The 20958-nt window shown below is 39.2% G+C and overlaps 1 protein-coding gene and 1 pseudogene across 1 annotated transcript; one reads left to right on the forward strand and one right to left on the reverse strand.

Annotated features, from left to right (window-relative positions):
• Positions 1-5254: 5254 nt before the first annotated feature.
• Positions 5255-7060, forward strand: LOC150003168 (bromodomain-containing protein 7 pseudogene; annotated as a pseudogene).
• A 2141-nt stretch (positions 7061-9201) lies between these two features.
• SNRPB2 (small nuclear ribonucleoprotein polypeptide B2) lies at positions 9202-18015 on the reverse strand. Its single transcript, XM_090285198.1, has 6 exons — positions 17925-18015; positions 17358-17530; positions 12557-12697; positions 11712-11762; positions 10204-10292; positions 9202-9671 (listed from the first exon to the last, which is right to left on the reverse strand). The coding sequence occupies exons 1-6, from the start codon at positions 17986-17988 to the stop codon at positions 9512-9514; spliced, it is 678 nt and encodes a 225-aa protein (XP_090141324.1). The 5' UTR covers positions 17989-18015; the 3' UTR covers positions 9202-9511.
• Positions 18016-20958: the final 2943 nt, after the last annotated feature.

A 20958-nucleotide genomic window follows, 5' to 3' on the forward strand; every position in this document is an offset into this window, starting at 1 on the left:
ACAGCTACTGGGTTCCAGGACTATGTAGTTTCTGATTTTCCAAAAAGACTCAAATCCTATGTATTTTTTATACACAAATGATTTCCAAGTGGCCCACCATTATTGAAGCCACTTTAGCTGTGATTTATTGCATCAGCAGGGCATTGTTGAAAGAACTATAAGAATTTTAAATCTTTTTTTAAAAAGTTTTAGTTCACCACTCATGTCCTTTCAGCTTATGAGCAAAAATGTGCTAACTCTACAGTTGAAGTGTGAGATCTATGCCTTTAGTAGAAATGATTTTGATTTAAGCTTATCCATTTAATTGTCTGTATTTCTATAACATGTAAATAAAGAATGCTTAAGTTTATAATTCATTCATGATAGGGTTCTTAGAAATCATTTCTGTCTTGGAGCAGACATGGGTTGTAACATGACTCATATTCAAACTCTGCTAATAAGAAAAGGATAGGTGGGTTGGGAAAAGATGAAACAACCTTTTCATCACCTACGTTATCTGAAACTTTTGAAATTCAGTCTCAAAATATTCAAGGATAATAAATCTTGAAAAAGGAAGTAAAGCTGGAGGTTTGTGTTACTGCACTCCTCCCCAGTTCCCTGGGCATCTTTCTCCTGGAAAGTGTGGCACTGCTAGATGTCACCAAAGTTGAAACACTAATACCTGGCTCCATCTATTCAACAATTATTTACTGAGCACCTTCTATGTGCCAGGCACTGTTGTAGGCACTAGAGACATAGCAGTGAATAAAAAAGACCTTAGCCCCACATATTTATTTTCTCTTAGGAGAAATATACAATAGGATGACACTCTTTTTAGTGTTGGGGCTGGCATCTCTCTCTTAAGGTGCCCACTCCATATTTTTTCTAAAATAGAAAAAAATCTTCTCAGTGCCGTACCCACTTGGTGGACAATGAGGCTTCAGAGCAGTGCCTCTTTCTTTCTTTCTCTCTCTCCTGCCCCCTAAATGCAGTCACCTCACAAAATGAGGGCCAAGCATTCAACTTACAAAATAATTTTGTATTGTACAAGATAGTTTCCAAGGGAGAAACTGGTAAAGCAAAATATACCTAGAGAATAATTTTAAAAACTGATTGATTGGTGTGTGTATAATAAAGTTTTATTGTTTTGTTTGTATGTGAGCAGTGGGGGGGTGTTATTTTCAGAGGAGGATATGTATATCACTGGCCCTAGTTTGGAAGCTTGTTTAATACAATATCTTCATTGTAGATGAAGAAACTAGCCCTGGCTGGTTTGGCTCAGTGGATTGAGCATCGGCCTGCGAGCTAAGTGTCGCTGGTTCGATCTTCCAGTCAGGGCACATCAGAGAAGGAAAACTCTGACTCCAAAAAACCTCCGCTGCCTTGCGGCATACCTCTTCAGGGGAAAGGCTAAGGGAGTAAACCCCGACAGAAAATCCGGAGCCGGAGTCCCTAAGGCGGTTTGACGTTGTAGTCAACACCGGCAACTCCTGCGGCGCACCTGAAGCCAAGCTGTATTGACTCCGTCTTTCCCTTGGGCCCTTCAGCTGCGAAGAGAGGGGGGGTCTGCTGCATGGGCAACAGCAGACCCTCCATATCACCCTGCCCAGGCTCTGTAGCTTCAGCTTCACTGGAGAGGACACTCCAGCGTCATCGCAAGATGTCGATTCAACACGGGAGGAGACAGATACCGTGTCACTCCCGAGTCGGACTGCACAGCCATTCTCGGCGGTGCAGATAGACTCTTAAGAAGCTACACCATCGTCTCTCAAGACGGACGGCTGCCGACGACGACGACGAGATGAAGAAACTGAGACTCAGCAAAAGCCAGAACCACCTTTTTTAGCCAGCTAATCCAAAGGTTGCCCCGGGGGATTGTGGTTCAGTGCTGTTTCCATTCATCTGCTATCAGATTAGAATTAGGGTTTTAAATCCTTTATTTTCAGATTCACTTCAAGAAAACAATAAATTAGAAATCAAAATGCCAGTGCATTTTCCTTGCTATAATCTAGGGATCTAAGAAGTTCTCTGGAAAAAGTAAGATATTAATTAACTCTTCTTAATTCTGATGGACAGCTGTTTTACAGACCTCAAGCCAGCCCTCTGCACAGGAGAGTAAAAAGTCGTCGTCGGCAGCCGTCCGTCTCGAGAGATGATGGTGTAGCTTCTTAAGAGTCTATCTGCACCGCCGAGAATGGCTGTGCAGTCCGACTCGGGAGTGACACGGTATCTGTCTCCTCCCGTGTTGAATCGACATCTTGCGATGACGCTGGAGTGTCCTCTCCAGTGAAGCTGAAGCTACAGAGCCTGGGCAGGGTGATATGGAGGGTCTGCTGTTGCCCATGCAGCAGACCCCCCCTCTCTTCGCAGCTGAAGGGTCCAAGGGAAAGACGGAGTCAATACAGCTTGGCTTCAGGTGCGCCGCAGGAGTTGCCGGTGTTGACTACAACGTCAAACCGCCTTAGGGACTCCGGCTCCGGATTTTCTGTCGGGGTTTACTCCCTTAGCCTTTCCCCTGAAGAGGTATGCCGCAAGGCAGCGGAGGTTTTTTGGAGTCAGAGTTTTCCTTCTCTGATGTGCCCTGACTGGAGGATCGAACCAGCGACACTTAGCTCGCAGGCCGACGCTCAATCCACTGAGCCAAACCAGCCAGGGCTAAGAGTAAAAAGACAATTGCCATTTAAAAGGCACTTTCAGAAATGGAAACTGATAAAGCCGAATTGTCTCACCATACTTCCCAAAGCAGGTGAAATGTTGAATAAAACCACATTCAAGCTCTCACAACTCAGCAAAGTAAGGCGGATGGTAGCATGAAGCCATTATTGGCTGTTGGATGGTGAAGAAGTAAACAAAAGAGATATCAAGCCTTCTGAATGCATCCTGGGCAGGCCTGGGATGTCCTAGCATTCTGTAGTGGGTGGGGACAGGATGACAGAAGAGGCTTCTTTGTAAAATTTTGCCCACAGATAGAAACTTAAACTTGCAATAATTCAGCAAGCAGTTGTGCATGGCAGCTGTGGTTGAGATACTGCCAATCTGGGGGCCCAGAAAATGGCTCTGTCCTGTGCTTGTTTACCTCCTTCCTCTGGGTTTTCAGATGTGTTCTCTGAGTCTTGCATTGCCAAAAGACATTTTTTTTATTGTTTTAAATTAGCATCTCCATCTGGAGTTGTTAATATGGAGACTGTGGCTCCCTTATGATCAAAAAATAGGCTCGGGCTGGTGGGTGGGGTGGAAGCAGCCTCCTTGTCACCTACAAGGCTCTGAGTGATCTGGCTCTGCCCCTCTGAAATCACCACCTGTCACCGTCTCCCGCACCTGCTCTGTGCCCACTGTACCGGCTGCTGTCTATCATTTGAAAATGCTGAGCTCATTTCCACTTCAAACCCTCTGAGCTTATTGCCTGGGATGCTTTCCCTCCAGATTCTGGCATTTGGGTCTTGGCCAAGATGTCTCCACAGACAGACCAGTTTACCAGACTACTTCCTGCATTCTCCCAACCCAATCTGTCCATCACATGACCATGTATGCTGTTCTATTACATTTACCACTATGTGATATGCCTTGTTTATTCACTTGGTGGTGTTTTGTCCCCCAACACTACAATCAAACCGCCATGAGGTGGGGATCTTGTCTATCTTGTGCATCACTCTCTAATTAGCATCCAGAAAAATACTTGGTACTCATAAATAGGTATTCATTGACTAAATGCATGATTTCCCTTAAATAGTATGCTTAGATGTATACATGCACATGTCCATTCTTTTCTGGTGAAAGTCTTAAGTTTTATCATGTTTATAAAAAGGTCAATTCCCTCCAAATTAATGCTCACTGACTAAATTATTAGGACAGAGATTCAGGGGTCTTGCCACCAAAGCATGGTCCTCAGACCAACTTTGGCACCACGATATAGAAATAAACTCTCTCATACCCCTCCCTATACCAGCTAAATTTGAATCTACATTGTTACAAGATATGCAAGGGGTTTGTACAAGCATTAGTTTGAGAAGCATTGCTTGAAGGTAAATCAAATAAAGCAAACATTTTTGGCCAAAGCTCCACTTTCTTCATTAGGTCTTTGCTGGATACATTTTCAAAAGACAAAATGCTTATTAAGTACCCAGACTGTAAATACTTTAAGCCTTAAGTTTTGAAATAAAGATGTGAGCCTCTCACAAATTTCCATTTTTAATTATCTTCTATTTATTAATAGACTGCCTTTGAAAAACACAATTTGAAATAATGATCTAGTCATTATAACATACTTTGTTGGTTCTTTCTTAACTTTGACTCACATTGGAATCACCCAGCAGCTTAAAAATTATTAAATATTGATTACTGGGTTTCACCCCTAGAGATCAGGATATAACTGATACAGAGTAAAGATTAGAAAATATTTGAAAATGTTTCCCAGATGATTCTAATATGAAGCCAAAGTTAAAAGTCAAATTCAAAGTTGAGAACCACTATATCAGTAATTTTCAACTTTTTTCCTCTCATGGCACATATAAACTAATTACTAAAATTCTGCGGCACACCAAAATATATATTTTTTGCCAATCTGACAAAAAATAGGTATAATTTTTATTCCTTCACATTAGGTGGCTATTGTGTTGGCTACTGTCACTTTTTTTTTTTTTTTTTTTTTTTTTTTTTTTTTTTTTTGACAATCTGAGAGGTCAATGCCCCTGACTAGTCAGGTACTGCATGTTTAAAAATTATTGTGGCAAACCAGTGTCCTGGGACATATGGATGAAAATCACTGTTTTAGATGGATGGCAACATCCACTCGGTCCAGACACTCCTAGGGACTCCCAGTCCCTTAGATGGGTAAGGAAGGTCAGAAGAGCCTAGTCTGATCAGGTCTTCTTAAAAGTATAGTTAACTCCTTTTTCCTTCTCCTTCCTCCCTCTTGAAGCCTTGCTTTCTAAAGTTTGATTGTAAACAGGAAAATTTGAGCAAGGAAGTAGTAAATGAATCAAGGTTAATGAGACCGATGAAGTTACAAATAAGGAGGGCTAGAATGAAAGTGCTGATGCATTGCAACTAGAGGTATGGTTGTAAATTTGTTTTGATATAATGGTATAGAAATGTCCAGATATAGATATCTCTATATAAAATTAAGATCAGGAGGGGCTCCAACCGCATATTGCGGCATTGGGTCATGGGTTGTCTTGTGTCCCTGGCTCTCACCCTCCATTCACCTGGCCCTGACCTGAAGCTGCGCTGCACAACTTGGGTCTGGTGCACAGGGTGGCACCAGGGCCAGTAGGACATGGGCAAGAAGCACAAGTTGAACAAACACCTACCTCTATGAGGAGCATATAGAGAAGCCCCTGAAGCTTGTCCTCAAAGTGGGAGAGAATGAAGTCACTGAAATCTCCACCTGCAACTCCAGCAGAACGCAAGCCTCTTCAAAGACAAGAATGAGCATGACAGACACAAAGACAAAAAGTGGAATAGAGAAAGAAAAGCAAGAAGCACACTCCAGGGGAAGAAAAGGGGAGAAGATTAAGGTGGATAAAGAAAAGGGGAGCAAACACATGAAGGAGGATAAGAAGGGGTGAGATCAGGCCACGTGGAGAATGAGGCAGAAGGACCTCCAGTGCCAGGCCTTGCAGGGTTAACTTGTCTCCTGAGAAGCCTCTTGCCAGCTCTTTAGCCAAACAAGAACTAGAGCAGACACCTCTTGAATAAGATTTGAATCAACTGAAGGGACAGTTGCAGAGAAAAGACCCAAGTGTTTTCTTTTCATTTCCTGTGACTGATTTTATTGCTCCTGGCTACTCCCTGATCATTTAACATCCAATGGGTTTTAGTACCATGAAAGAAATGATCAAGAACAACACCACCAGCTGATAGAACTGAAGGATAACTTTAAACTTGTGTACTAATGCTATGCTTTACAACAAACTGGGAACCATTTATTATAAAGCTGCTCTCAGGAATGAAAATTCTCAGCCAGGAGAGAATTCAGCACATAGACTTCAGGGCAGACTTGCAGAAGAGTTGAAAGCAGAATGACAGATGGCAGCTGCTGGCCTCCAGAAAGGGAGGACTCTAGCGAGACAAGTCGGAAACAAAAGCCTTCAAGTCCCAACAAGGAAAACAAAGAGAGAAAAACATGCTTGAAGATAAAGTTAGGAGCAATAATGTAGAAAGAGCAGGAGCAGACTGACTACATTGTTAAGGAATCTGGAGTAATGCTGACCCGGCAGCTTAGCAGTCATTGTGAATTTGAAAGAAGAAAATCAGATAGAACAGGGACGTTGGTACTTCTGCACCCTGTGGGTTCTGTTGTAGGAGAACCCAGCTACTGCCCTGTGAGACTGGCCATAACCAGTGGAGGACTTCAGTCTGGAGTGAATACTCTGTGGGGGTTTTGAAGATTACAGGAACAAAGTAATTCTGGTGTCATACTTGAATTACACGCCCTGTAGTTCTTGTGCATCACACTATGACCCCACATTTGCCAATATCAGCAAGAACAATTTTGATTTGATCTATTCAACCTATGAGGAAGATTGACTTGCCCAGTGATTCAAGCATCCACGAGTTTTTGGTCACTGTCAAGATTACCTATATGTCTTGGCAGATAGTTTACTGGAGTTTTTTTTTAACAAAAGGGAGGGCATTCTAAAATTCTGCAAGAGCTAAAACATGCCATCACCTGAAGATAGCCAAATCAGGACACTTGATACAGCAAAAGAAATAGAGCCAGTGGGGCAGTTAGACTCCATTAGTCAGGACAGGCTCAGAGCACTGGAAGCAGTAGCAAACTTTGGTCCTCCAGTTTGTTTTTTTACCCTGAAGAACCTGAAGTGTCCAGAGGAAACTTGGAGATATCACCAAATTGCTCAGTGAGCTCCAGGAAGCCCCAAACAAGCAGCTGAGCACCAGGTCCCCTCCCAACATGATCCCTCTCCCATACAGAGAAATGCATCTCGATGAACAAGTGACCAGTAATCTTTAAGAACTGGCACAGCAAGTAACTCCAGGCAATGTCATCATCACATACAGAGTCTGGAAAGCAATGGGCATTGCCATCCCTGGCCTCATCATGGGAAAAATGCGGATATAAAAGAATTTAGAAAAAGCTAAAAAGCTAAAAAGACTCCTGTTGCTGTGTGGACCCGATGAGACTTGAAGCTAATTCATATTTGATGATATATTGTGTACATATTTTTTAATTCTTAGAAATGCTTTTCAGAACCTATTAAATATTTATAAATTGTTTTTTTAATTGACTAATTAGCTTTAATGTTCCAGAGACTGGCCTCTGGTTAGGTATTAAAGCTGACCTGGGACTGGGGCAAGGGGGAAGATCATGAAAGATAAGGACAGGGTTAGGAACTTACAAAAGACTGAAATGTCGACTGTATGCAACACATACTGAATTGGTTTCTTGAGCCATTACTGGGACATCAGCAAAATTTGAATTGGATTCGATAATACTGGATTATTTTCTGATTTTGCTGGTCATAATATATTTACATGGGAAATACACAGTGAAGTATTTAAAAGGTAATGAGCAATCAGGTCAATGCATTCTCAAGTAATTCAGAAACATTTATGAGAGCTCTGTGTATTATTTCTGCATCTTTATACCTATTGGAAATTATATCAAAATAAAAAGCTTACAAAATTAAATCAAATGTTACTCTTCTGTTCAGAATCTACTAAAATAGGTCCATGTAGGCATGTGAATGTTCATAGCTGCTTTATCTTTGAAAGAACGCAAACGCCCACCCACTGACAGAACAAGCTGATGGGTACATGCAATAGAGATGAACCTCAAAAGTATTCTAGACAGGGCACAACTATAGTGATAGAAAGCCAATTAGTAGTTGCCCACAGTTGGGGTTTGGGGGAAAAAAGAGTGATTATCTTCATTACACAACTGTACATCATTGCCAAAATGCATCCATTCGAACACTAAAATGTATTTTAGTATATGTAAATAACTCAATTTAAAAAATCACCTAATAGTTCCCCCATTTCACACAGAATATAAGTCCTTAAAAGGCCTACTGATACCCATTCTCCTATTGTCCCTGACCACTGGTCACACCACACAACATATTTCCTCTCATCCAGCCACTCAGAGTGGGGCCAGTCTGTGAAACACTTTCTGTTCTGAGACAAACTAAGGACAGCCACTGAGTAAGCAGTTAGAAAATGTAATAGCAATTGGTGTTGCTGTCACATTCAAGAGCATGTCCTTTAACTAGTAATTCACTGTTAAATTTTACAAAAGTACATACACTTGACAATTAGGTTAAAAATGTTATTCATAAGTCAGACTCCAAATGTGCCGGTTTTAAAATAAAAATTATTTTGCTCTTTATTCCACATGTATGCACAATAGTAACGTGATAATCTACATAAAACTAAGTCTTTCCATAGTATATAATACAAATTCTAAATTCTATGTGGTAAGGAAGTTTTGTTCAAGGAAATATAACAGGAATATGAAAAATAATCAATGTCATTTCAGTATGTACTATCCATGCAAAAAAAATGTGTCCACTCCTATAGATATCCATGTTTTTACTAGCATGGGCCTAAAACAATAGCCTACGGTATAAATCAAATACTAAAGAAAATAAGCTGTGAAAGTATTTGAACATTGGTGTTTAAGAATTACAAAAAGAGAGAAAGATCAGGATTATTATCTCTTTAAAGTCAGCTTATTTGTCTTTAAAAAGATTGTAGATTGTAAAATCTTTGCCTTGGAGGTATTTCAATAAAGAGCTTCAATATTAACCACACAGGTATTCCTTAGGAACAATCCTGCCTCAAGAGGGTAAGAGAACAAAGTAAAGTTAAAAGGCAGTATTCCTTTACCTCCTGTTTTCCCATAAAACAGCAAGTACAATTACTCCTAAATGGACTTTATTCAATTGAAAACTGAACAAAAAAGATTTGTGAAATGCCTACTACAAGATACTGTGCTTGTTTATTTTAAGAATATGAAGATTAAATATACCTCCTGCCCAGGTCTCATTTTCTTCTAAAATTCAGGACAATCATATTTACTATTAATATGACTTAATTTTTTTTAAGTGAACTGCAGCATGGCAGAACTGCAGATGGCAGTTCATATGCATAAAAAATAATCTCACAATCTAATCAAGAGCTTGATCTAATTCTTCTCTGCTTTAATTAAAATGGTTCACTGTTTCTCTACATTGGCTGCTCCAAAATAATACTAGGAAAGCGTCCTATTACAGTTTTATTTATCTTAACATGAGTTCTAGACTAGCGTTAAGTATTTGATGATAAGACTGTGGGCCAATAAATGAAGTATTACGTATAGAATACAAATAAAAGTTTATTGTACAAAATTAAGGCCTTCATATTTCATACTCTACTAGTAGGCTAAAGAAAGACTAGCTAATTTTTAAAAACCTACACAAAAATTTCACTTTCACTTCCTCCCACCCCCAACTATTAAAATGGCCTGACCAAATGTTATTAAAACAAACATTATAAATAACATTAAGTCCTTTAAAGACAACTATCCCAAATGTTATTTCTTGGCATAGGTGATCTTCATGGCATGGGAAGGTGTGATCTTAAATCCTTGTAAAGCATCCCTGGCAGCTCCAGCCTGTCCATCATTTTCAAATTCAACAAATGCAATGTCATGTCTCCCAGGTACCAAACGTACTTCCTTGAAACCTGGGAACCTTTGAAGATAAACAATTTATTTATATGGAAATATATAAATGACATCAAATACAGAAATATCTATTCTTTGTTTAAATTTATTAAGTAACCTCCTAAAAAGTATCATAGCCTACCCAGAATCCTGAGTAGGATTTTAAAAAGACTAAAATATAATTAATACCATTATATTTTAATTAAAATTAACACCATGAAAAAATTACAGGAATAATGTAAGCTAATTATATTTTTGTCTCTATATCAAAGCTTTGTTTTCTGTTTTACTCATCAATTAGAATTAATAATTCAAAAATTAGAGATAATTTAGCTTTTTATGTACTAAAAATCCACAGATTGACTTCAATTCATGATTAATATCAGACAAAATCAATTAAACTGTAAGAAACTGCTGCTGTATGGTACACAAAGAGAGTCAATCCATGGAAGTGCTATTTGTCCTGTCAGGAGGCTCTTGGAACACTGACTTTTTAATTAAATAAAACAAACAAACAAAAAACAAACAAACAAAAAAAAACAAAGGAAAAAATAACTTACTGATTAAACAGCATGGATAACATCATCTCATTAGTCTCTTCTGGTAAATTGTTAAGGAATAAAATATAGTTTGGAGGGTAATCAGGGACCTATTAAAAAGAAAAAAGGCAAAGTTAGCTTGTAAGCATAAAAAATATTGTAATCCAATCTAAACTTGAGAGCTACACTGAACAGTTTCTCAAGGCTTATGACATCTTCTTACTGCATCTATCACTAAGGCTGAAAACCAACACCACCAGAGAAATAAATATAAACCTAACAGTAACTAAGCAAAGCAAACATTCAAATCATTTAACACAAATCTGGCAAATTACAAATCTCATCAGTTTTTTTCAAGTATTTAACAATATTTAAAATAATATTTAAGTTTTAAGTATCTGGAGGTAAGTCATAATCAGAGAATTTTGTCATCTGGATTACATAATTGAAACATCCTAACAAAACTAGAGAAGGCAGCAATGTCACCAGCCCCTTTAGCTGGTTACCCATGCAGTAACATTCAATTTTCTGTATTATTATTTACCACCTCCCAGCAGTTAAGAAAATTTAGAACCACTACTTGGTGACTTCTAACAAGTAAATGAGATACACTTAGCATCTAGTTACACACAAGTAGAAAACAAGCACTGTTATTAGATATTAACTATTTGATACACCACCCTGAGGTATGGGGAACTACAAGGAAATCATCCTGTATGTAAGAAAAAGCTTCTCTGTCTTCAGGCTAATTTCATGGAAAAATAAAGATGAATTGTAAAGAACACCTTAAGTGAACTTAAGATTTAAGAGAATTCAGTGTTGACATTTCTGAACTGGATTATAATGGTTAAAAAGTTCAAAGAAGGAAAGCAGGTAATATAAGAAAATACAAATAACTGAAAACCAGAGAAGCAAAACCTCAGTGATGCAAGGAATTCTCTAATTCAGGAATCCTGTCAGACCCTAGAAACCTAGGAAGCAAGAAGGAAACCATGAGTGTATAACAGGCTTTCTCTCTGAGGCCTTTTTCAAGGAGATCTGGAAAGAGACTTGTAAGACATCTACATAAGGAGACAAATATATTTATGCTGAGGAAGAAAGAGCAACGGTAAATGGAAAACAACTTTGTGTGAGTCTGTTCAAAAAGATGGTTTAGGGCCTTCTGCTAACTGGAATGGAAACAAGCCCATCACAAGGCCAGTTTCCTCAAGCTGTGTCTGTAAAGCCCTGGGCTACGTACTGTGAGGAAAACAAAAACTTTTGCTCCCAGCCCTCACAGTTTAAAATATGTCATTCTGATTCACTGGGTAAAGTAAGGAATAAAGTCAGGTTTGGTTTTCTCCTTCCCAAAGAAAATTAATATGCTCTGAGTGAGTTTCTACATTAAAGTATTATATAATTTAATGTTATATCTTGCAGACGGGATTATTTTCAATTTTTGGAGACATGCAGGTTGTTGTATATTATTGCTATTGCTTTATATAGTTTTACTTTAAAGCACAAATGAAAAACAAAAACAAAAACACTACCTGAGGATTTGGTGTCACATTTCCTTGGGTATTAGCTGAATTTGGTGCTCCCTAAACAAAAGAAACAGAGAAAGAGTTATAATATTCAATCCCTCTTTAAAAAAGCAGCATGTGTTTATATTGCTACATATAAATAACATTAGACTTCTTATTCCATTTAACTGAATTTACATCTTAACTCAAACTTAAACATTCATATTATTTAGCTTGTCAAGTATTTTTGAAAGGTCTAGCTGTGAATTTTAAAGACTATGTCATGAAATTTAACCTCTATGTTTAAAAATTATGAAGAAATACACAAGAGGAAAAATAGGAAAGTTTTCTTTCCTTTTTTTTATAACAATTAGACAAAAGTTAAGCATTAGACTTAGTGAAATTGGTTTCTAATCACTTTTAATCTAAAACTTCTTTTGGATGATAATTTCACTTTTAGCTGTTATTTTAAATTAAATTTTGAATTCCTGAATTGTTCAAAGAAAGCAGTTTTAAGTGGAGTACTCATGATTACAGATAATATCGACAGTACTATTTATAGGCAGCAGACCTTGAGAAATAAGCTAAAAGATATTAATATATTCTGTGAATGATGACCTAAATGTTATACAAATTCAAATAAAACTGTCAAAAATAAATCCACACAGGTCAAGGCTTATCTTTCAATTTGTGTTTAAACATAAATATTGGAACTTTAGAACTTAAACAGTCCAGCTTCTGAAAAATCCACCTTTTAAACACATTCATACACATGTGCACATGAATGCCTCAAAGATCATCCCTCAGGTGGAGACAGATATCCCTATCACATTTTTAACACCAAGCAGAAAATGAACTTTTGTCCATCTTACCTGACCAGGCTTTTTATTAGCAGTAATCGCTGTCTGTTCCACAGTTTTGGCTTTTTTCTTTTCTTTTTTCTTTTCTTTGTCAGCAAAGGTGCCACGCATTTTAGATATTATATCAGAATCTGTTTTTGCATACTGGATTCGCTGTTTTATTTATTTGAAAACAAATTATTTTCATTACGTTGACGGTTGTTTACACTAGTCATTAATATTGCATATTTCATTATCCAAATACACTACAAGATAATTTTAAATGCATCCCTAAGGAAACCTGTCAAATATACTGAATGCCAAATGAAAATAAATCGTGGCCTATCATTCACAACTTACACAAAGTCAGAATCACTGTGCTTGTTAGAAGAAAAACCATAGATTTTCATGAGAAAAGTAGGACTGTGAAATATTTGTACCACTGCTTCTTTCCACTTAATAAAAGAATAGAGAAAACCGCTTTGAAAACTTGCCTGTCCTTAGCAGGGACTCTCAGTAGAAGGGTTAAGATTTGTCAATTAAGGCCCTGGCTGCTGTGGTTCAGTGGATTGAGTGTCAGCCTGCGAACCAAGTGTCACTGGTTCGATTCCCAGTCAGGGCATATGACTAGGTTGCACGCCAGGTCCCCAGTTGGGGGCGCATTTGAGGCAACCGCACATTGATGTTTCTCTCCCTCTCTTTCTCCTTTCCCCCTCTCTAAAAACAGATAAATAAAAAAATAAAAATAAAATAAAAATAAAGTAACCTTGTTAAAATATATATATATATATATATATATTTGTCAATTAGCTGTGAAATGTGTCATTTGGAATTTGTCACTTCCAAAGTTAAAGCACCATAGATTGGGTATGACTTTCTTTTCAATCTGGTCTATTATTCTTAAATAAAGTGACTACTAGTGGCATGAACTTCGACTTAAAATGCTTTGAAAGAAAAAAAGGGTCACATCCCAACTTGTGCAACCAGGCCACCTGCTCATTCTTACTAGGCCAGTCAGCAGGAATGGTAGTCACAGGTAAGAAACTGGAAAGCACTGACAAACATTGGTCTAGAACAGCACTTCATAAGCTATGGTAGAATGTGCATTCCAATTACTGGGAGAGCTTGTAAAAGTGCAGATTCCAATGCAGTAGGTCTGGGTGAGGCCTGAGATTCTGTACTTCTAACAAGGACAAAGGGGGTGGTAATACTACTGGAATGGGTACCACACTTTTGAGTAGTATTTAGGCCCTGGCCTATCACAGAGCTGAAGTCAACACAATTAACTATTCCAAAATGTTTGCTATGAGTTAAACTGTTATCTACAGTGTACAAAGCCACAACCACCACTTCAAGGAAACATTGCCCTGGAGCCAAAAGAGCCTAACTCTCTGTCTCTGAGCATATCAAAACACAAAAATCAAAACACGCAAGTTACTATTTAAAACTGTCATATACAGACTCATGGACACGGACAACGGGGAAGAATATGATTGTGGGAGAAGGGGTGGGCTGGGTGGGGCAGAGCAATGGGGGAAAAATGGGACAACGGTAATTAAAAAACCAAAAAATAAAAAAATATAAAAAAAAAACAACCCTGTCATATACAGCAAGAATTCAATCTCAATCTGAAGGGAACAAGTGACAGTTCATAGTGTGGGTTTGAAAGCAAAAAATCTGTCAAAATCCAGAATAATTCTTTTTTTCTTTTCATTCTCTGCAGGTAGAAATGAATGTACAGGGGAAAGAGGGGAACAGGCCTACCACTACACCTGAGTACCCAAGGTGTTCTCAGGCTGGGCTGGGCTGCTGAGCCAGAGTAGCTCTAAGTGTACTTATCCCTGCAAGCAACTCTGCTAGCCTCAGGAATCATCTAACCAAAGGTAGGCTGACACCGTACACTCACTCTGACAACTCTGTTCCAGGGATTCCCTCCCAACACCCCTTCGCTGGGTCTTACATCGTCTCCCTGATCTGAGTGGACCTCTCCTGTCCGTCCTTCTGACAATCACCTGTGACAATCTCTTACCCCGGCCATCACTCTTAGCTGGCTGGTCTAGACCAGCAGTTCTCACCCAGAGGCAATTTTGTCCACCAGGGGACAGCTTGCACTGCTAACTGGAGACAGTGTTGGTTGTCATGAAACTGGCATGCACTGGCCTAAGGTCAGGGATGCTGTCACTCTACAGTGAACAAGACAGCCCTCCACAACAATAACAACAACATTATTCAGGTCAAAATGTCAAAGTGCCAGTGCTGAAAAACCCTGGTCTAGACTAAATATGAATAAAAACTAAAAGTCCACCTGCAACTTCAAGAATAGGCAAGATTTACACATAAGCCAAAGGTTTCATGACAAAAGCCCTTAGAATGATTCTACTTTATTAAGGTATTTTTGACATTAAATGCTCAAATGTCCTTGAATCACAGAGAATAATTTTGTTTTGAGTTCTAAGTTATAGCAAATTTTGTTCACTTCTGATTGGTATGTTGGAGTTACAACAGAAGAGCAACTATAACCACCTAAATAAATATGAACAAGATGGCTCAAAGAATGTTCTTCTCCCTCTTTCAGGATGCTGAAGACTTGGCAGATATGTGCTACCTTCCCAAAGGTAGAAAATGGAAATCCTAAAATACTTTAAATATAAAATCTGTCTATGAACTTTTCCCATTGATTTAAACTAATTATTTGGCAAGGTGAAGTTGTGCCAAACGCAGCAAATAATTCCAGCTTTCCTGTATCTGAGTAACAGGCACATGCAAACTTGTCATCTTAACTCAGCAAAACAGCCCTAAACACCCTTCTGAAGGAACTGCCCCTTCATATTAATGTAATTTTAGGTCTAAGCTAAAACCTAGTCTTAAACTCCTGCCAACTGAAATCTCAATTATGCTATTTCCTCATACTGCTAAAATAAGCTGGTTTAGGGAAATGTCAATTTACTGAAAACCAGGGTACATAGACACAATCTCAGTTTTCTGTCCCACAGTTTTCTGGGACGGGTCTTTCCACCTGTACTATGCCCAGTCAGGTGGGAAATGATAGGAAAAGGAGTTCAATAGAGTATGAGAAGAAAACTTGCTCCAGCAACACAAAGTACTCAGTCCTGAATTAAACGGGATAGTATAGATCCATATCTACAACCTACTGACCACACCCAACACTGCCTTTGTAAATTAGGTTTTTAGGGAACAAAATCATACCCTTTTATTTGCATATATCTTCTAAGGCTGCTTTTCCTAGTATAAAGACAGGTAAGAGATCGGCTGGGTCATAAAATCTGAAGTACTATCTGGCCCTTTACAGACAGTGTGCAGACTCCTAGTTTAGGAAAAGAACATTCACAATATTAAGTGTTAAAGAGATTAGCTGTGGTGCTGCACTGATTGTATTGAGTATAACCTAGATAAGCAACTAACCTTTCTGTGCCTGATTCTTCTTCTGTAAAATAAAGGAATTAGACCAGTGGTCTGCATTACAGATTATGGGCCTACTCCAGCCCTTGGCTTCATTTTGTATGGCCTATGAATAAAGGACTTTGCACTTTAAAAAAAAATTATTTATTTATTTGTTTTATTTATTTATTTATTTGTTTATTTAGAGAGAGGGGAAAGGAGAAAGAGAGGGAGAGAAACATCACTGTGTGGTTGCCTCTCACTCGCGACCCCAACTGGGGACCTGGCATGCAACCTAGTCATGTGCCCTGACTGGGAATCGAACCAGCGACACTTGGCTTGCAGGCCAATGCTCAATCCACTGAGCCACAGCAGCCAGGGCTTGCACTTCTTTCAAAGAACAATTTTAAAGGGTTGTTTTATAAACCTACACACACACACACACACACAAGTATGCAACAGAAACCATATGTGACCTACAAAGCCTAAAATATTTATTATCTGGTCTTTATAGATTTTGCTGACCTCTGAATTAGACCAACAAGTATCCAATCTACTTACATTTTATTGGTGGTGAAACTGAACATGGGCATAGAATCAGTTAATGACAGAACCAGAATGAGGACCTGGGTCCTTGAAATGCTCGGCCTTTGCTCTTTCCCCATCATTCCTCCCCAACTCATTCCAGTTCCAGAAGAAAAGCACTTTAGAATCCACATTCAAGGTGCTGTGTATTCATTCACATAAGGAGAACCCCTTGCTTTATACTATGTCTCTGCTCTGATCCAACCGTCTACCATCTCTGATTTACACCAGTGGCCTGCCGGTTGAGGCCCTACTTTTCTTCCTCTGGCCTCCTACAATCCATTTTTTATCCAGTGGTCAAAGGTGAATCTCATTATGTCATTCCTGAGCTTAAAACTTTCCATGAATAACTATTTCATTTATTAATAAAACCAATGAATTTAAGTCTATGAATTATTCTTAGATCATTGCTTTATCTAGATTGTATAGCTTCTGACATGTAGTATTTCACTATGGTGACCTTTCTAAATCTAAGATTAGATTTCCTCTTTGACCCATGGTTTTTATTGTGTTCTGTTTTACAAGTTTAGGAATAGAGGCTTACTTTTAATCTTCTAATTTATTATTACTTTCGAATTCTTTTGAGATAAGAATACTGCCTATACTGCAATTATTTTTTAAAATGTTCTACATCTCAATCTATTTTATTTTTACCCATATGAACTGTAATAAATTAAGGAGTAAATTATAAACTCTTACTACTATTTCTATAAAAATAAATAAAATAAAAGCAAACTCCCTATAATGTATAATTAACAGCAGAAAGCGGTAACTATAGTTTCAGGTATGTATTTATAAATCTACTATACTATTAGTAGAGATTAAAACCAATATACTAGGATCAACTTACCATTGGTTTACCATAAAATGGGAATCCTTGTAACTGTCTTAAGGCATTTGTGGATGAGCCCAATTCTTTAAATATAACAAAGGCTTGCCCTCTCATCTTCATGGTCTTTAAAGCCACAATATCTACCACATGGCCAAACTGAGAAAACAGGGCATATAGGGATCGCTTCAATTCTGTGTAAGATTGGAGAGGAAACATGTTATTTGTGAATAAAACAATGACAAAGTTCTTCATAAAATGATACTGCATTAAGTGCTGCCCTCACCATTCACTTACTCATTTATACAAAGTTACACATTTTAAAAACATCATACTACTTCCACTGGCTCTCTGATTTAAAAAGTTACTTGAAATCATTTTATCTGAGTGAAAACAGATTGAACACATTTTCAGCCCCTACCTATTTTTATTTTTAAAAAGCTTTAAAATCCTTAGCCTAATAGGGATAAACCATTATTTCAGGCACTGAGAAAGATGACTAGATGAGAAGTTTTCAAGCAGTACAACTTTTAGGACAGTAGTAATTAACACACTTCGGTGTTTACAAATCTTTTAAAGAGTACTTACCTTCTTTTTTAATTTTGTCATTCATATTGTTTATATAAATTGTATGGTTTGGTCTGATATCCATCTTTTGTGTTAAACTGTTCAAATAGCCTAAAGAGACAGTAAATATTCTGTTAGAAACAGGGCTGATTTAACTCATACTCTAGTGAGACATTAGGACACAACACAAGTGTCATTAACTTTTCAGTTCTCTTTCGTTTCCAAATGTCAGCCTCTCCTACTCTTGCTAGCCCTCTTTTTTTAAACAAAAGAACAAAACTTTATGGAGCTCTAGTACCTAGCCAGGTTTTAACTTTACTTTATTCAACACACTTATTTTAATAATTATCTCTCACTATGACAAGTGATACTGTTTTTTCAACTGCCTAAAAGAATAACTTTTCTTTTTAATTAAATTATTTAAAATCTGAGATTTGAAGAAAAATGAAAAAGAAACTAGCAAGCATACATCCAGTAAAAACTATTAAGACAGAACAATTAATTAAGTTTGCCAAGAACTATTTCATGTGTAAACTTAACAAAGCACTTCCATATCTATTACTTAATTTATACATATCATCACTAACTATCCTAACTCCAAAGATATCACTAGCTAACTTGAAGGAATCGAGCTGAGGGCAGTGCTGCAGGATGGGTAAGAGCCCAGATTCTAGTCCTGGCCAGACCTGAATCCAAACCCAGTCTATGCCTCTTACTACCTGCTTGACTGAGAGCAAGTTCTTTAATCTCTGGGGTCCACATCTGCCAGGTGGCGACGGTGGTAACAGTGTTTACCCAGTAAAATTAATAAGTTCTAGCACAGTTTTTGCCTGGGCAATAAGCACTTAAAGTAGTTATTAAGTATTAAAGGACTTGCCTAAGGTCACACAGGGAGTACGCAGCAGCCTGGAAATTCTGCTCTTGTCTTCTGGTCTCTTGCATTTTTCTTTCACACTCACCTATTTCATTGTATACACTGTTTTTAGTTGCAAATTCTGACCTTGCTTTATTTCCTAGGATGTCCCACATATTCTTTAACTTCACAAATACGTAACTTCGCCCCTGCATGTGAACAGCATAGGATGACTAACAAGGCACTGTAATTCATGAAGAGTAATGCTTCTCAGAGACTTGCGACACCCTAAGCTGAAACCTGGAGGGCTGAGTCGCCAACACAACAGCGAGAGGAAAGAGGTAAGACCGAAGGCGGAAAAATCAAGAGGGGAGGCTTATGCGATGCATGATGGTGGCTCGGACTAGTGCGGGGGCCCCCGGGGTCGCCTCCCAAGCCAAAGGGGAGCCTCTGGGAGATACGCGAAGGCTCAGGGCAACCTGTAAACTCGTACGAGCGAAGGGACACTAATTATTCTTCACTCCCTGCTAGGGAGCCTCCCTCCTTTCCTGACACGGACACACTCGCCCAAGGTCCTAGTTTGAAGCTTGGGCAAGCAGCCACGTGACCCCAGCCCCAACCCCTCCGACAGCCTACGAGGCTCTTAAATTGGGTGCCTCGCCAGACCAGGGCGGCAGTCTCCATGCCTCCCTCGCCCACTAGTCGAGCCTCCTGCAAACCCCGGGCAGCTCCACCCCGGCACCCCCGTGCCGCCTCGTCCACTCCCGGCTACTGCAGGGGAGCGCTGGGCCGAGGGTCAGCCTGCAGCTGGTAGAACCGAAACAACAAGGGAGAGGGTACTCAGACTCACCTGAGGACTCACGCCGTGTCCCTTAAGCACCGAATGCCGGAAACGGAGCAGAAACCGGAAGTAACGGTATGGGGCGCCTCAATCGAGCGCCGATAAGTCGAGAAGCCGCGCGACTGCACCTGGGGAATCTCTCTACGCATGCGCACCCTGGAGGGCCGGGAGAAAATGTGGGAGGAGGAAAGGGGGACGGGAAAGGAGCATGTGGGAACCGGTGCGGTGAGACGCATACTGGGGCCGTGGAGTGCGCAGACAGAGAAGAGCAGTGACTCATTTCCGCCACCACGACTTCATGTGCCTGTACGCCACACAAAGATACTTTCCATCTTTCCAAACTCTATACAGACGTAAAGGCCCATCAGGTAACCCACTTCTGCCCTTCTCTGGGCTCTGGTTGCCCCCAGCTTAAATCACATTCAGGGCAGCCAGTACCCCCACTAGTCTCCTAGGGTTCTGGGGACTCAGAGAACTGTGCAGCACTCTACTGATTAACTTGAATCCCCAAGGCAGCTCAGTTTGGGGCCCCAAAGTGGAGAGAGTTGATGTCTCTCTCCCCGGCTCTCACCTTATAAGGCAACCACACGACTAATATCCAGACACCTGTAAAATAATTGGCCTAAACTCTTCCAAAACCCACTAATTTTCTATCATCCTTTCCACCCTCCTCTCTGCCCCCAAAATGCCTAGATTGTTCTAGGGCAGCGGTTCTCAACCTGTGGGTCGCGACCCCTTTGGGGGTCGAACAACCCTTTCACAAGGATTGCCTAAGACCATCGGAAAATACATATATAATTACATATTGTTTTTGTGATTAATCACTATGCTTTAGTTATATTCAATTTGTAACAATGAAAATACATCCTGCATATCAGATATTTACATTACGATTCATAACGGGAGCCAAATTACAGTTATGAAGTAGCAAGGAGAATAATTTTATGGTTGGGGGTCACCACAACATGAACTGTATTAAAGGGTCGCGGCATTAGGAAGGTGGAGAACCACTGCTCTAGTGTATAATACAAGAGTGTTTAGGCCAAACTGAATGGGAATTCCAAAGAGTACACACATCTATTCATTCATCAAATATATGTAAAGCATCATCTGAAATGGCTGTTTTAAGCCAAGGGGATTCTAATCTTGTTATTCCCTTTCATCTCTCTGAGTCACAACATCCTCACACATAAATCAGGGATTATAATGTTACCTCCTTCTAGAGTTATTGTGAGGATGAAGTGCACTCAGTGTGAAGCGGGTGAACGGACACAAGGTAAAGTGGTTCACAGATGTTATTTTGAGATTGCTGGTTATGATTTGGACATATGGATAAAGGTGCCAAACTGGTCAGTCTGATA

Source organism: Furipterus horrens, unplaced genomic scaffold, assembly GCF_987537825.1.
Source record: "Furipterus horrens unplaced genomic scaffold, mFurHor1.1.pri manual_scaffold_8, whole genome shotgun sequence".
Classification (NCBI taxonomy): domain Eukaryota; kingdom Metazoa; phylum Chordata; class Mammalia; order Chiroptera; family Furipteridae; genus Furipterus; species Furipterus horrens.

What these genes read in the sequence shown, in the direction of transcription:
- SNRPB2 (XM_090285198.1), bottom strand. Translation starts at nt 17,988, where the DNA reads ATGGATATCAGACCAAACCATACAATTTATATAAACAATATGAATGAC. An exon ending in TGACAAAATTAAAAAAGAAG is followed by an intron (nt 17,531 to 17,924) that starts GTAAGTACTCTT and finishes AATCTTACACAG; the next exon opens with AATTGAAGCGATCCCTATAT. An exon ending in TTATCCATGCTGTTTAATCA is followed by an intron (nt 9,672 to 10,203) that starts GTAAGTTATTTT and finishes TTATCTTCAAAG; the next exon opens with GTTCCCAGGTTTCAAGGAAG.